General features: G+C 53.4%; 1 protein-coding gene across 3 annotated transcripts in view; it reads left to right on the top strand.

Annotated features, from left to right (window-relative positions):
- XXYLT1 (xyloside xylosyltransferase 1) overlaps positions 1–16,910 on the top strand; it is a 33,804-nt gene that overhangs the window by 9,963 nt on the left and 6,931 nt on the right. For all 3 annotated transcript variants that reach the window (XM_065073923.1, XM_065073924.1, XM_065073925.1), the window contains exon 3: positions 10,502–10,634. In XM_065073923.1, the coding sequence (XP_064929995.1) occupies positions 10,502–10,634 (133 nt within the window). The remainder of the gene's footprint in view (positions 1–10,501; positions 10,635–16,910) is intronic.

Raw genomic sequence — 16,910 nt, 5'->3', positions numbered from 1 at the left:
ATGCCAGTCCAGATGTGGCCTCTCACTTCCTGACTGGTTTTGCCCCCTCCAATTACTTGCCATTTTAGTCATGTAACTTCAGAGGACCCAGCAAGCTTTTTATAACCCTCCTTACAGATACGTGAAGGAGTGACTTCTGGGCAGGTCTGCCTGGCAGGCAAGATCAAGGACAGACTCCTGCTGCCATGGGCGAGGGGAGCAGGAGATGGGTGGCCGAGGGACGGCCAGGGGAGGCTGTGGGCTCCCCAGGGAATTCTGGGCCCAAGTCAGGTAGTTTTCAGGGAGAATTAGTTTAGCAGCTGTGTGACCTTAGCAGCCGGTGGGCTGAGGGAGCAATGTCAGCATCCAGCAGCTTGGGCAGAGCTGTGAAAACTGTTGCGAGTGTTTGACTCCATATTTGGGAGAAAATATTTGGTGAGGAAATACTTTATATGATTATCACTGTTGAAATCAGTAGGGTGAGATACAACTAAATTAGTTAGACCATTGGTTGCAGTGCTTGTGAGAGGCGATGGATAAGAGAAGTGGGATCTGGGCAGTACTCCACCGTGAAGACACACCTGGGGACTTGCTAACTGAAAACTCAGGAGCTTGGTCTGCGGGTACATTTGATAAGGTTGTCCATCAGGGGCTCTGCAAGGGAACTGAACAGCAACAGGAGAAGTGGGTGAGTTTCTGTATGACTAAACAGAGATGAGGAGATATGAGGAAGGAGAACAGGGCAGGACTGATCATTATGTATTGCTGAAATGTATGGTATATCAACGTGCTTGATCGGGAAGAACCTGGAAGGGGTTCAGAGAAGAGCAGTGGCTTCTATAGGGATGAACCTGGCTGACTGGGACCCACTGGTCCAGGAGAGGGCTGGCTGAGGGGATTATGGTGTGGTGCATGGAGCCATGAGCCATGCAAGATCTGGGGTGCATCAAAGTTGGTGAGAGCTGGGTTTGAAAGAGAGGGCGCAGCAGTTATTCATACAGGTGCAGTGATCCATGGAGTTTCTTGCCATGGGATGCTGTAGAGGCTGAGCTGCCTGATGGGAGAGGAGATTGCTGCCAGCTGCTGTATGACAGACATGGCCTCTGCTTTGGGACCTCCCCGGGCTGTGAGCTGTGCAAGAGCACATTGAGGGGACATGGCTGTGTGCGGTGGGGGACACACAGCTGGCTGTTGAAGATGAACAAGCAGCACCGTGGCCAGGGATGCGTCTGCCAGCCTGTGCTGTCAGCTTCATAATGGGTGTCTGGACTGAATGGCTGTGACACACCAGGATCAAACGGGAGGTCCAGGGGTCTCCCTAGCCTCAGGCTCTGGACAGGTTGTTTCATCCAGCTCATTATCAACAGCTGTACTGATTATTAAAAGTCAACCAGATTATAGTGATGTTTGTCCAAGCTGCCTGTTAATGACCAAGCCGCAGGCCGCTTGGGGTTTGATGCTGCCTGCAGCAGGCTGCAGCTGCCGGCTCTGGCTGGGTCTCTCATGAAACTGATATCGGCCTCTGCCTGCTCTGGGAGTCCTGCCCGCGGACAGTGGCCTCTGTGATAATCAGCTTACGCCTTTCCCACCGAGTGGGGCTGGAGGGAGGGCAGAGGCCTGGGAAGAGACGTGCTGGAGCAAGTGCTGAATCACAGAACAGTTTGGGTTGGAAGGGCCGATCAAAGCTCATCTGGTCCAACCCCCATGCCATGAGCAGGGACATCTTCACGCAGATCAGGTTGCTCAGAGCCCCATCCAGCCTGGCCTGGAATGTCTCCAGGGATGGGGCATCCACCACCTCTCTGGGCAGCCTGTGCCAGTGTTTCAACACCCTCACGGTAAAAAATTTCTTCCTCATGTCGAGCCTGAATCTCCCCTCCTTTAGTTTAAACCATTACCCCTTGTCCTATTGCAACAGGTCCCGCTAAAAAGTCTGTCCCCACCTTTCTTATAGGCCCATTTTAAGTATGGAAAGGCTGCAGTAAGATGTCCATGGAGCCTTCTCTTCTCTGAACAACCCCAACTCTCTCAGCCTCTGGTCACCGCAGAGCTGTTCCAGCCCTCCGATCGATTCTGTGGCCTCCTCTGGACTCTCTCCAACAGGTCCGTGTCTTTCCTGTCCTGCCTGCTCGGGACGCCTTGCCTGCACCGAGGCCGGGCTCCCTGAGCTCTCGTGCCGCCGGCTGCAGAGGGGCAGACCTGCGAGCCAGGGAATGGCAGAGGTATCAGGAAAACAGTCTGTTTGCTGGAACAGCGTCTTGACAAGTAGCTGTTTTTTGCTAGTGCACTGCTGTAAAAGCAGTAAGGCAGCATCCTGAAAATGTGATCTATTGCATTTGGGGAAACATTTGTAAGTGTGTGTGCATGAGGGTTTGCCATTGCAGCTGCAGCGCTCAAATCCGTAATGCAGGACTGCCAGGCTGGGGCTCTGTTTGCCCGTGGGGTGCCAGGTGTGCAGTGAGTTACAGTGCATTAATCCTGTGTCACACCATGAACAAAGAAACGTGCATCAGAGTCTGTGAGGTGGAGCCTGGCAGAGGGAGATGAGGGAGCACCACCTCCTCTTCTTCCTCCTGTCAGCGGCAGGGCAATTTGTGGTTCATGTTGCAGCTACTCACAAAATTCAGCGGCTTACATTGTGATAAATGAGCATTTTGAGAGTGCGTCACTCCTGATCCTTTCCTGCTAGCTGGGCGTTGTCGCTGAGCCCCACCACACTGGGGGTACGCAGCGGTGCAGGGGCTGGGAGAGCGCCGGGGTCCCAGATGCTCCAGGCCTCATCGTGTGTTATTGAAGTGAAGATGATGTGAAGAGGCATAGAAAATCGGGGTCTGTGCTGGAGTTATGGGAGATGAACCTGGAGCCACGTGCTCCCAAGCTGCAGTTCCCACGGGATGCTGCAGTAGCTGGAGGTTTTATTTTCTGGCAAAAATGTTTCCATCTTTACAGGCATGGAGGGAGTGTTAATAGTTTCTGGTGTGCTCTCACAACCTCCCTCCCTGCTTCACGCCGCAGCCATGCGAAAAACAGCCAGATTACTTCCCCAGCCCATCTCTGGGCTGTGCTCACTAATGTCAGATCCTGCGAGGAGAAGAGCAGAGGCTGGAGTGACGGATTTGTGAGCTATCGCGGAGTGGTGCCAGCCATTGTTCCTTGCTGGGGCGAGCCTGTTGCGTTTTGGGAGTTGTTTCTGTGGTGCTTTTTGGGAGCAGCCAACAGCAGACATCTAAATAAGCCCACCCCAGTAAACACTGCAGGCTGTGGCCTTGTAGGGGGGTCCTCACCTGCCAAAATGAGATGCTAACCCTGTCCAGCTGCCTGCAGGACGTGCTTCTCCTGGCAGGAGAGCCCTGGGCCCCAGCCCTGCTGCAGAGGAGCGGTGGGGAAGGGCTGCTGCCATGAGGGGGATGTGGGTGCTGCTCAGTAGGTGCCTGGTAGCCCCCCAGGAGCTTTGGCACGGTGGAGACCCCTGCCCCACGGCACCACCGCCACTGGGGGCCAGCAAGACCTGCAGCCCCGGAGGTGGCGTCTCCTCTCATCGTTTCCACTGGCCACCCCTTGCTGCAGTGCCACCATCGATTATTTTTGGATGTCCTAGATCTGTCAGGGCAGGCACATGTGGCTGTTTCCCTGTCTCTGTGGAGTGGCGGGGTCTCTGTGCCCGGTGCATGGGTGGGTGCTGCCCTCCCCAGCCAGCCCCCCTCCACTGTCTCCGAAGGGTGGAAGCTGCTGGGGGTCACCCAGCATTGATACCAGGGCTGCTCTCCCCCACAGCCTTGCTGCCTACTCTGCTGTAGCTTGTTAAGAGCTTAACAAGAAGAAGCAAGGACAAAATCTGCCTGCAGCACCACAGCCCTTTCCCCCACCATGTGCAGTTAATTGGGACATGAGGTCATCTGCCTTAATGCATTTACTTTCCTGTATCTCTTTTTGGTTTCCCTTTCCATCTCACCTACTCATTACTTCACAGCTTTCCATTCGCACTGCTTATGGCAACCTGCAATTAAGCCTTATTTTGTCTGAATCTAAGGTTTCCTGCTGCTCTTCCTCCAGCTCCAAAAAGTGTCTCCACACTCCTCTCCCAGCAGCACCGTATATTAAATACATAGCAAGCAGCACTTAGAGCTCCCTCCTGAAATCTGTTGCATGCTCAGCAATGTCTTTGCTTTGGAGTCTGGTTAAGAGCCAAGGTATTGAGCACTGTTAAATATTAGTCCCTCAGACCTGGATGGATTATGAGGAGACATTTGAATGCACAGAAAAAATTAATTTCCTGTAACAAAAATCATCCACCTCCTGTCAAGTCTTCCCCGTGCTGCTGGAGGTGGCTGCAGGGTGTGGACCAAGGTGAGCAGAGCCATGCTGCTATCAAAACCTGAGGCCATCACTGCAGCACCAGACCCCTGAGCTCACCCAGGTGCCTGCCTTGTGTGGGTGATAGCAAAGATTTATCATCTGTCTCTGGCAGACAGCCTAATTTTTTAATTAGCTGATAAACTGGAGCTGCTGTGCAGAATATGCTGCTCTTCTCTGCTGGGTGCCTAATGGGTGCTGCAGAAACTTGCATTGTGGTGTGGTTAGGGGTCAGGATGCTCAGGCAGGTCCCCCCTTGCCTCCTGCCCTCCCCTGCACCCTGTCTGCAGGTTGGGGAGCGGGGCTGATGGCTGCCCCAGGGAGCAGAGGGGTCCTTTGGCTGCACAGCAGAGGCAAGGACCTGCATTTAGGAGGGCAGCTGGAAGGTAAGCTGTCTGTACCTTGGCAAGCCCCACCTGTGCAGGGCTTTGTAGGGTGGTCATCTCTTGGTAGGGTGGGCTCTGGAGCAGCACCAGGTCCTGGGGAGGGACACTGCAGCCCCCCATTGTCACTGATGTGCTGGCAGTGAGCTCTGCAGAGCGTCATGCTTGCACATACATATGTGTGTCCCTGCCTTGGCTGCCTTCCTCCAGTGGTGTCAGGATCGGCTGTGTGTGTGGGCAGTGGTGATTAACACTGGAAGCAGAGGGGGAGACTTTATCCATGGAGGAAATAAGGCCTGGCAGGGTGCACAGCTGGAGGGGAACGTGCTCACAGCCCTGCAGGAGGCAGGAGGGAGGGTGGCTGGGGGCAGCTGGGGGTGAGCCAAACACAGGGAACATCTGATGAAGGGCAGGATGGAGCACCCAGTGTGTTTGCATAAATAAACCATGTATATCCACGCTGGGCTTCTCATGATGCTGGCAATGCTGCCTGGCACCGCAGCTGCACTTGTGCTCTGCTTCCCACTGCAGCTCGGGCTTTTGAGGGTCATCAGCTGGTTCTGCTGGGCAGCAGTGTCTGGGTTGCACAGGGATGCTCCAGAGCCTGTCACCCGCTCTGTGCCCACGCGGGCCTTGGTGCTGGCTGTGGGAGTGGTGTTTTTCTTGGCCACGTGTCCCTCTGAGCTGGCAAGGTGGAGGATCCTGGTTTTGCAGCCAGCACGGGCAGTTGCTGCCGGCAGGCACCCTGCCCACTGGAGCAGGGGCTGCTGCTGCCCTGTGCCAGGAGGTTTATTGCCCTGGGCAGTGATCCGAAAGTTGCTGCTGGTCCTTCACAGCTCCTGGTTTCCTTAGGATGTCCCCCTGTCATGATGGAGGCAGCTAAAAAAAATCATTTGTAGATGGAGCCAAACTCAAAAGCGATGGAGAGAGGTAGAGGGGAAGCTGTCCAGGTGTGCTGAGCATTTACAGGCCAGCAGACCTTATCCCTGCGGCCCTGCTGACCCCAACTTGTAGAGCCTGGGCTGCCAGACCCTCTTCCTTTTGAGGGTTCAAATCAAGTGGCAAAATGCACAGCCAGCCCCTGGCCCTTCCCAAGAGCCCCGGCCACAGCCCCGCAGAACCCAGAGCTGCAGCCAGCAGGGGACACTCCCATCCCTTCCCTGCGCAGTGTCACCTGTGCTGGCTGCAGCCGCTGCTGTCCCTGCAGAGGGTCCCTGAGCTCCTCAGCACCTGGCAGCTGTCTGAACCTGCCCATCGCCCTGTCCTTGCCAGACCATTGCCCCTGTGCAGTTTCCAGAAGGGTGCAGGGGGCTCCTGCCTCCTTGTGTTGCAGGACTTGCTGCTGCTGGCTCTGTGCAGAGCGGGAAGCGGCGTGCCTGGGTCGCGAGGCAATCCCAGCAGCGTCCTCCTTGATCTCGCCTCTTCTGCTCTGCATGGGCACAAGGCCCCAGCCTCTGGCCTTGGAAGTGGCTGCTGTGATGCAGAGGGGGCACAGGGAGATCGGGGTGCTCCCATCTGATACCTGTCCAAGGAGGCTCCACGTTGGCATGATGCACCAGGGTGCTTAGGTCCTTAAAAGCAGGTTTGCTGAGACGTGCAGGGACTCTGATACAGCGGATGGCAGGAGCAGAGCCACATCACCTGTAGCATCGGAGACAGGCATCTGTCTCAGGAGTGAGTCGGAGGTTTGGGCACAGCGTACCCTGACAGGGCAGTGGCGTGTCTCCTCCTGCCATGTCACACTCTGGCTCTGCGGCCAGACTAGGTGCAGGCAGGATTTTGTATTCTGAGGAGGGAGCTGAGCTTGTGCCAACACGAGCCTGTTGATGGACTGGAGAACTACACCACCTCCAGGAGGTTTCAATTCTTGCTGCTTCTGGTCTAAAGCTGTTAAACCACTGTTCAGTTAACAAGATTTAGACTATGCCATTTGCTGGACAGCATCTGCCCTTTGCATTGTGACCGTAGCTTTCCCATTTCACTATTTGGTCCTGGACACAAGTTGTTAATATTTTCACTCCTTTCCCCTCTCCAGAGTGACAGTGGCTGCTGGTGGTGGCATCCCTCTGCCCTAGATCTGGTGTGGTTTGCACAGAGGAAGCTGGTGTTCCCAAAGCAGCCTAGGGAGTTGTGCCCATAAACTTACATCTTTGGCAGCTTTCCTCAGACTCACTGCAGGCTCTTGCATCTCCTCCTGACTCTACATCTATCATCTATCCACTTTCCTGTAGTTTTAAATCCGCTATTTAAATCTCTTGCAGGCCGTTCCCTCAACTCAGGCTAGGCAAAAGTAGTCCTAGCCTACAGAGGCAGGCTCAAGCCTGCCCATCCGTAGGCTGCAGGTCAAGAAAGGGCAATAGCTGCTGCAGAGGTTCTGGCTGCACAGCATCCCCAGAGCCCTGGCTGGGTCAGCCCAAGCAGCACTTGTCCTCCCCGTGCCCTACTGTGGGATCACGCACTCCTGATGCTGGTCTTTCTCGCCTGGATGTGACTGGAGGGTGGGTTTGAGCCCAGCCTGGACACCAGCCCTGCTGTGGCTGCTGGTACGAGGCTGCAGTAAAACATTATGACTGTTAAACAGGGCCAGCCTGGGCCATAAAGCTGTCACTGCTAATGGAGATCATATCCATTTTGAGTGGCATAACTCCCCTTTACGTGCTGTGGCTGGAGGAGCTGGAGTTGAATGGCACAGAGGGTAAAATGCTGTATGACAAAGTTAGAAAACTGACCAAGCAAAATCTCTCAGGCTTTTCCCACATTTCCAGCTGGACCCCTCCAAGCTGTTTGTGCCTAAGAGAGCACATGATTCCTCCACCCCCACATGGAAGCCAGGACAAAGCAAAATAGCATGATAAATCATAAATATTAGTGCCTGGCCCCTTGCCAGTCACAGGCAGAGAAATCGTCTTGGCCATTAATCTATCCGTGCAAGCTGCATCTGGCAAAGCAATGCTTAATGTCACCCATGCTCGGTTTTGTCTCAGTGTTGCAGTTCATGTTTGCTTCAAAAAAAAGGAAAAGTACTTTGCGCTCTCTGGGTCTAATTTATTAGTGCGTTTCTCCTGGGGGGCTCTGCCAGCACAGCGTGGGACCAGTGTGGGGTGCTGGTGCTGGGACAGGCAGCGCTGCGATTAGAGCTTCCCCAGAGCTCAGCTTTCATTCTCTGCTGTGATTAATTGCAGTTAGTGCTCATCTGTAATTTTAGAGAACAATTGTATGACGTGCCTCACAGTTGATTTAATTGAAACCTGATGAAGCGTCAGAAGGCTGCTGTGCATGGGGGTGAGCTGTGCTGGGATCCTCCTGGGAACCCCATCCCCTCTGCCTCACCTGAGAGGGCTCAGGCTCCTACCCTGCTTTGCTTGGGCTGAGCTTGTGCTGTGGGTCTGGGGGCTCCTTGCCCTGGAGATCTGAGTCTCCTCACCCTGGAGTTTTGTGACCAGCCTGGATATTCTCAAGTGCAGTAGTGTTAAGGATTTAGGGTTTTGCACCACTGTGCTGTGGACTGCTGGGGAGGTCTGGGGTATTTGGGGTATGTCTCTTGTTGCAAGAAATCATGTTCTCTGGCCTATTCATCTGCTTGAGTTGTGCTAGCGATTTCTAAGGCAGTTAGAAAGGCTGAGGAAAATTGCTTTCAGGTCAAGACCTGCTTTAGCCTATGGTGAATTACTACGCTTGGGTTTTAAATCTTTGCAAACAGAGGATTATGGTGGTGGTAAATACTGGGTAGGCCTGGGGATTGCCATACCGCCGGCTGAAGGGACTGTGGCCTTTCCCTTTAGCAGATAGAGAGTGATGAACGTTAAAAAAATAAATTGAGATACAGCCTGGGTTGTAGCTTACATACTATTTCTCCTTGATTTATATTTCTGCTTGGATGCTTCACAGAGTAAGCAATATATTTCATGCTTAACCTCACGGAGCTTTTTCCTTCTTAAATAAGGACAGCGTGGTAGATACAACCAATTGCCAAGAGCCTCGCATTAGTGCAGGATCTGCAAAAAATTCAGAGCTGCTGTACAGCCCAGTGTCTGCTCGAAACACAAACACCAAGTGATGAATGCATTTGAAATGGCGAAGCTGCGTTCCTGAGCCGGAGGATGACTGCCCGTGCCGGGCTGCTCTCAGTGTCTCTGGGTCTCTGCTCCCAGTGGTGGCTTTGGGGGCTGAAAACAGAGCAATTGCCCCTTGCTCTCAGCAGTGTAGCCAGCAGCCTGTCCCAGCACAGTGGGCCCCAGGGGCGAGGAAGCAAGATGGTGTGAAGGCTGAAGCATGGGCATCACCCCAGAAATGGCAGCCTGGTGGGAAGCCCTGCCCGCAGGCACAGAGGACGTGGGCAACAGGGGATGAGGGGAGGCTGGGCTTGTCCCCCTGTCCGAAGGGCTGGGCAGCAGGAAGGCTGAGGGCTGTGTTTGCTTGTGGCTGTGACAGTGGTGGTGACACACACATCCAGCCTACGGGAAGCTCCAACAGCACTTGTGCATCATGAGTGGGGCCAAAACAGGTTGACAGACTTTTTAATCCAATTAGTGTGGAGTGCTAAGCAACTTGGCCAGTTTGCTCTTGGCTTTTATAACACCTATAAATAGCGATGGCATTACCTAATGCCCCAGGAGAAGGCTCACCTCCATTCACAGTCCCTGAGTAGGGCTGAGCTTGGCTGGCCAGAAGATGACTATGGCTTTGCCTGGGTCTGGGGGAACCCCTCTTATGGTCCAGTTTCTCCTAGTGTTTGCATTTGTTGCATTCTACTTGGCCTGCTACAACCCATATAAGATCCTCAGACCGCCTGGGACAAGCAGTTGTGACAAGGCAAGTCTCCTGCACCGTCTCCCAAGCAACATCTCCATCAATCAGTCTTATGCACTGCAGAGGAGACTATGACAAATGCAGGCAGGGGGCTGACCCTGTTAACAAGCTCAGGCCTGGCCTTGGTAATGATGTCCTCCAGCCTCTCCTCACTCTTGACTTTCCCACTGCAAGTGGAAGATGCTTCCACAGCTGCACGACCCTTCGTGTCTCTGACGGCAATAATAAGGTTTTCCAGGGTTCTGCAGAGGACCAGCAGTTCTGTGCAAACAGGGAGCTGTGACCCCTGCCCACAGGTAAGCTCATGTCAGGCTGCCAGCAGCTGATGGAATCATAGAATCATTGTGGTTGGAAGAGACACTTAAGGTCATTGTCCAACCGTAAGCTAACTCTAGCACTAACCCATGTCTCTAAGTATCTCATGAGCTTTTGCAGGTGTAACTGAGGGTGTCATGTGGCTGACTGAATTATTGATGCTGTCTGATGGGAATTGCTCTGATGCTTCGAGACAGGGATGGATGCTGTGTGGGCTGGAGCTGGGAAATCCTCGTGGGGTTGGTAGTTTTTCCCAGGAGTAGGCAGAATAAGGTGACCATGGGGTTTTGTGTGGCTCCTTCTGCAGAAACACTTCCAGAAAGGGGGAGGCTGTGCTGGAGCTACCTCTTGCTTTTGTCAGTTGTACAGAAGACTGGTCTTCTGGAAGGAAGGAGGGGACAGACAGAAGCAAGAGGTTGCCAGAAATGGTTTCTAAAGTAAATCATACCTAAAATATGCCATGGTAAATGCTGTCACGATGTTTGAAGGTTGGTAACTTTATGTAGAGGTTGCAGCTGGATTGCATTTGCCATGAATTGGCCAAGTCTTGCCTGTGGGGCTGATTGCACCAAATTGTCATTGGGTGTGATTTGTCATGTAGCCGTTGGTAATCACTGGTTTCAGTTTTGTTTTATATAGCTGATGTTTCTTTGTGCTTTCAGAAATAACACAGATCATCCAGGTAGACTTGGACCTGAAGTACAAGACCAACATCCGAGACCTGTTTGAGGAGTTTGACAACTTCCCGGAGGGAGCAGTCATTGGGATTGCCAGGGAAATGCAACCGGTGTACAGGTACAGCCCCCTCCCCATGTTGGCAGAGAGGGTGGGCAGGGGGCGGCTGGCATGTCTTCTCTTCAACTTAGTTTGGTCTTTGAAAGAAAACCTATTGGGAAGCAGTCTCCCTGCTTTAATCACTGCAGAGAGACTTAATCTGAAACTTGTAGTCTGGAATGAATGAAGTGTGCAATGTTGCTGTGGTTTCCCTATTCTCACACACTGTCACAAGGCTTCCTGATCACTGGTGCCAAAATCCATACCTAGATTACAGCACATTTGCTAGAGGTGTGTCCCTGCAGAGGTGTTGTGTTTGCATTCTGGGGCATCAGTTTGAATGTCAGGGCTCAGAAGTTATGGCTGTGAATGTCGCAGAGAGCAGGGTTGAGTTTGGGCTACAGTGAGGTTGTGGGTCCCTGGAGTGTCAGTGCACCTTCTGCCGAGGAAATATTCCCCCAGAGAATACTGAGTGGGCAACTCTGTTGGTGACCTGGGCTTGCAAGCATGAAGACAGCGCCATGGTCACTTCTCTTCAGACCCCTGGTCCATCAGCCAGTGCTGACTGTGGTGGCAGCTGGCAGTGGGAGCTGCGCACCGAGGGGTGGCCCAGCTCTTCCCACTCATGGGCCACCAGTGGGCTTCAGGGACATAGGTGTTTCCAGGCTGGTGCTTAAAGAAACTGGTTTAGTTTAGGCTGCATTGTTCCAAGGATGAACTTCAGGTTTTGTTTTAATCCAGGGTGAATCAGATTATCAACTCAGGATGACTTGATGGCTTCTCAAAAGCACAGTTTGAGCATCTGAGAGGGCTTAGCTAGACTTGCTAATCCTAATGAAAATATTCTTGGAGAAAGATAAAAAAGCTTAAGCTGAGTGTCTTTTTCTTGCCTATTGGAAGTGTTATTAGTGAGAGCAATCCTAAGACATGTCCAGCAGCACCCTTGGACAAAGGCTGAGCTGCAAAGGACTGAAGCAGTCATTGCTCTTGCATGTGCATCTGGATGGAATGAGGGTGGAGACAGAGAAGTTCACCAGCAGGGGACTCATGGTCATTAATCACCACCAGTTGTTTCCTAGAAGCCCAAGCCAGCTTAGGACATACTCACAAGAGCATTTCTGGTTGCCTAAACTGCAGAAGTCACTGCTGTTCCCAGGCTGGAAAAAGACAACTCTGTGCCCATGGTAGAAGTGTCACCTCCCCTCGCGGCTTGTGCTCTTGGCAGGGAGAGCTGGGGCCAGAGAAACGTGGATGCCAAGGTGTCCTCTCTCTAGGACAGCACCACGCTTGGAGCATGGGGGGCTCCTGCATCCCCTTTGGGTGTCCTGGCGGGATTTTAGTGCCCAGAATGGTAAATGCAGCCTCAGTTAATCATACTCAGCTACTAGAGTTTAAAGCAGGATGGAGGCAGCAGTGGCAGCCGGGCACAGCCATGGAGCTGTGTCAGATTGTCAGCTTCAGTCAGCACTGCCCAGCACGGCCAGTCCCGTTTGTTAGTGGTGCAGCCTGTGATGGAACAAATTGTTTGCCTGCAATTAGTCCACAGTGAAATCACTCCATGTTTGTGTCTCTGCATGGATCAGCTTTGCATTATTTCCACACATGGTTAGGGAGCAGAGAAGGTATCTCACTGCCTGGATGTGGCTTGTGGACCAGGCATGCCTTGGCGGGACCGAGTTAAGCTTTGGGGTGCTCTGCTGGAGGGTGAGGTCTCCGGCACAGCAGGGAACAAGACATGAGACCATAGGGCTGACTGCTGAATATTTGACCCAGCCGAAGCCATGTTCTCCCACCTCCTGCCACCCGCAGTGGGGACAAACAACCCAAGCAATAAAAGCCCTCACAGGCTGCATTTTTGGGCTGAACTTTCTGTTGTTGCAGTTTTGACATTCTGGGTCAGTTTGGGCTATGTTGTGCTTTTCTTCTTGTGCTGTTTTGATCTTCGTGTGAAAACAAGTTCCCGATCCCTCTTGTTGCCAGATCCCCCAGCGCGGGGCGAGCTGTGCAAACGCCAGCCTGCCCTCCTGCCCCGCGGGGCTCCCACCTTGCTGCTAAAAGGCTTTCCAGATGAAAACATGAGCTGACAAAGCATGAGTGTCTTTGTGAGAAAACAAGAAAAAAAATCTTCGCTATTTTTATACTTTTAGCAAGATAAAAACACATTGTAGGTGTGAAATAAGAGGTGCCAGCTCCAGCTGTGTGATTTGCCACGTGCACAGGCTTGAAGGAAGTTGGGAAGGTGGTTGTGGGGGAGGAGGAGGGCTGGGGGGCGAAGGCAGGGTCTCTCCATTGTCACTCGCTTTTTCCTCCCCACTTCACGTAACTCTGCCACACCAGCTGTGCCCAGGGGGATTTATCTCAGCATTGCTCCTTTGTACTCAAAGCTGTCCTAGCATAGGCAGCAAGGTGACGTGATTGGATTTGGAGCTGAAGGAGATGCCGGTGTCCTGGTGCCTGCTCCCACAGCACACCAGGAGGTGTTTTCCAAGCAGGACATGGTGCCTGGGGCTGTGCACAATGGCTGGAACTCCGCAGCAGCATGACTGCACCCTTGCTAGGAGGTGGGTAGGTGTGAACCATGGCTGCACCAGCACACATTCAACACCAAGGCCTTAAAAGCAGGGTAGCAAGTGTGGGGCAAAACATCAGTGAGCTTGGGGCGAATCAGCAGAGCTTTCCTGAGCTTGGTTACGGAGCTGTGGACAGGCACCATGGGGCAGGGTGAGCTGCTCTGGCTTGGAAAGGTCTGGGTGCCATCTTCCCATCTCCGTAGCAATGGGGAAGATGGATGGAGATCAGTCCACTTGGCTGTGTTGTATCCTTTTTACCTTTTTGGCCCATCGGAGGAGGTGAACGGTTGCAGACCAGTGTGTTTTGTAGGCGATACACCATTTTCTGGGAGTGCAGTGCTGTTCCCACCAGCAGCCCGCTGGCTGTCCAGTTGTAGGCTGCACTTTCCAGGCACAGACTGGGACTGCTCTGGCTGCTGCACCGGTGCACCCAGCAGTGCTGGGCACAGACGCTTACGGGAAACGGAGGAGTGAGAAAACAGCAAATAGGAAATGTCCTGGAGCCTGCTTGCACATCCTGAAGGTAGGGGGAAACCTCCAGACAGCAAACAGGATGGCACAGGAGCGTTTCCACTCATTTGAGTCATGCTGAAACAATGCCCGGCCACTGTTTGTCTTGGACAAACGCATTTCTCTAAGCAACAGGATCTCCTGGCCCTCCTGCGAGGCAAACGCTGGGGTTTAACTGTTGCGTAGCCTGGGGTTGGCCTGTCCTTTGGGGTCACTTGGGGGGATTGGAGTGGCCTTTGAGGAGCAGTAGCTCCTGCTGAAGCGGTACGTGGATGTCCCCCCAGATCCATCTCTCCGCTGTGCCCCAGAGGGCTGTGTCTGGCAGGGGCTCCTGGGTGCAGAGAGGGGGGCTGCAGGAGCCCACGTCTGGTCTGAAATGCTTTCCATGCAAGGAGGTGCTTCTGCAGAGATAACCTTAATTAGAAGTCCTGTTGTCCCCTGCAGCATTTCAGCTCCTCAGGTGTGCTGTCAGGCTACACAGGCTGGGCAATGATACTCTAAGTATTTATGTTGTGCTGGGGCTTCTGTGCCAGATCCTGGCCAAATTGAGAAGTCCAGGCCCTCCTGTGCTCTTGCCCTGCTAAGAAGTGTACAGGCAAGAGTTGCAGGCAGGCAAGCAAAAAGTCACTTTCCCTGGGGCATGCACAGGTGGTCCCTGCTGCGATGGGGCTGAGTGATGGCCAGGTGACCCATGTCTTGCTGTAGATCAGCCTCCAGAGTGGGCATGAGCTGCAGGGGCTGTGCCTGGGGCACCTCAGGTGCATGGGGACATGGTGAAGGTGTCCATCAGAGCACAGTGAGAGCATCCGCGTGTGGGTGCTGCTGCAGCATAGGCCTCTGTGCCAGGCCAGCCCAGCCTCCCTGTTTCAAAGCAGCCCCACAGCTGAGATGAACAGAGTGGGGAAACACTGTGGCACTCCCAAAAATGTCCTGAGAACTCTCCAGTTACAAAAAACAGAGCTTAGGCTCTATTTTTAATGAGTTTCCTGGTTATAGATCCCTCCGGTCATGCTGGTGGCGTGCAAGAGGAAGCACAGCAGTGATATTGATTGCACAGCTGCTCTCGGCAGCCTTGGGCTGACCCCAGACCAGTGCACCACACCACGCTCCCACTCCTATCCCCACAGCCATCCCTGCCTCTTCCCTTCCTGTGTGGGGCCGGTGCTGACCCTACAATGTTGTGGTGGACGCTGGGTTCCCACCAGTGCTGGCACTGCCGGGGGCCATCAGTGCTGCCCCCGCAACACTTGCCTTGAAGGTCTCTTTGGGAAGAACTTAACCCACAGGTCCTCAGGCAGGTGCTTTTATGACATTACTCCATCTGGGAGCAAGGTACCTTCTAGCTGCCTGTGATGTTGGACCTCAGGAGAGGTCCCAGATCTTCTCGGGTCCAAAGATGAATGCAGCTGGGGCTGGAAGGGTGGCTGCTGCCTCTGTTCCTGCTGCTGGGTGAGATCTTCACTGCTGTCCCCTGGGACAAGAAGCTAATAACAGCTGGAGGCATCTTGGGAATCCACAGTGCTGGAAATGATAAAGTTTGTCCTGCAGGAAAGGATATCTACATTAAAGGGGCAGCTACAGACTACAAAGCGCCGACACTTGAGTCGTTGTGTGGCTGCAAGGGCATTTGCCTTTTCTTCTGCCTAAAACCTAGGGAGAGCTTGAACAGGACATTTTTTTGTGGAAAGGAAGAGCTTTGTTCCTGCTTGTGATTGTGTGGGAGCTGATGCAGGTGACCTGTGTGCTGGGTTTGTTTTGAGAGCTGGTAAAATAACCCTCAGAAGCCCATTAAGGAGAGGAAGCAAGCCTGTGCAATTTCTGCAGCCGGAGGCACGGCACTTGCAGTGCTCCGTGTTTGCTGGGAGCTCAGCGGCAGCACTGCTAACTCAGGCAGATGTTTGGAAGAGGAATGGAGTTATTCTGGGCTGTGAGCAGTCTAATGCTGAATCCACAGCCAGGCCAGGCTGCCGGCGCATCTGGGCTGAGACAGTACGTCCTGTACCTTCTCCTGAGATTAAAGAAAAAAAAATACTGCTGGCAGCTGCAAGCAAGGAGGAGCAGCTGTATTCCCTGGGTATCAGCTTAGGCAGTGGTGGTGGCTGTAAAATACAACAATGCAGGTGGGCTGTTGCCTGGGATGGAGCTTTCCAGAGTTGCAGATAACCATCTCCAGCAGGCAGGTCCTCCTGCCTGTGCAGTGCAGCTGTTCATGACTCCTTGCACCCAAGTGAAGGTTTTGCAGCATGGTTGGGAGGAGAGTCTGGGCTATAGTGCTAGCAGAGGTCTCAAACCAGCCCAGCTTGGCTCTTCAGTCTGCTCTAGAAAGTGGCTGCTGGAGCTGAGCATCTGGAGGTGTGCTGAGAGGAGTGGATGGGGCTGCTCTGGCAGCTGGAGGGCGGCTGGTGCCAGCCAAGGGCTTCCTCACCAGCACTTGGTGGAGAAGTAGCTTCCAAGAGCTGAAGCCCTTTGATGGAGGAACAGACAAACAAACAGCAGGAAGTTGAGAGGCTTTGCTGCACGGCTGTGATGCTTTCTGGAGCACTGAGGTGCTGAGGCCACACGGGGAAGCTCGCAGCAGTCCTCTGGAGGGTTCCCACAATGCCCTCCCACTCTCCAAATCACAGTGACGGTTCCTCCCATGCCGGGACTCCCCCATAGCAGCACAGTGTCCCACGGCTGGCACTGCCGAACAGGGATGAGGCATGGAGGCCTTATATTTCTCCTCCCCACAGCATCAGGGGAGCATCTGTGGGAGTCTGAGAGCCCCACTGAGGGGCAAGGGTGGCCTGGGGCAGGCAGGGGAGCCTGCTGGAACAGAGTCCATTCACAGTCGTTAACAGAAATCTGCCATTTTGGCAGTAATTAGGCCTGTGTTGTTTTAGTGTGCCCCAGTCCTTCCCCAACACCAAATGACCAGGAGGTGTGACACACACAGCCTGTTGCTCTGTGCCACAGCCAGTGCCACGGGCCTTTGGTCTGTAGAGGGAGGGAAACTGATGTGTCCCAGACATGGTGATTTGTGGTCCCACATCTACTCAGAGGGTGGTTTTAGCACCAGAGTAGGGTGTGAAAATTTTAGATGATGAGGGGGAAGGGGAAGGGTTTCACATGCGAGCTGTATTCACAAGTTGCTACTAATCATCTATTTAAGAGTTCCCGTTTTTGGACTGCTAAGTCCATGCAGAAATGTAATCATCAAGAATCAATTTGGTGCTCC

The sequence above is a fragment of the Columba livia genome, chromosome 9 (assembly GCF_036013475.1).
Source record: "Columba livia isolate bColLiv1 breed racing homer chromosome 9, bColLiv1.pat.W.v2, whole genome shotgun sequence".
In the NCBI taxonomy this organism is placed as follows: domain Eukaryota; kingdom Metazoa; phylum Chordata; class Aves; order Columbiformes; family Columbidae; genus Columba; species Columba livia.
This window is presented reverse-complemented; position numbering and strand designations above follow the sequence as displayed.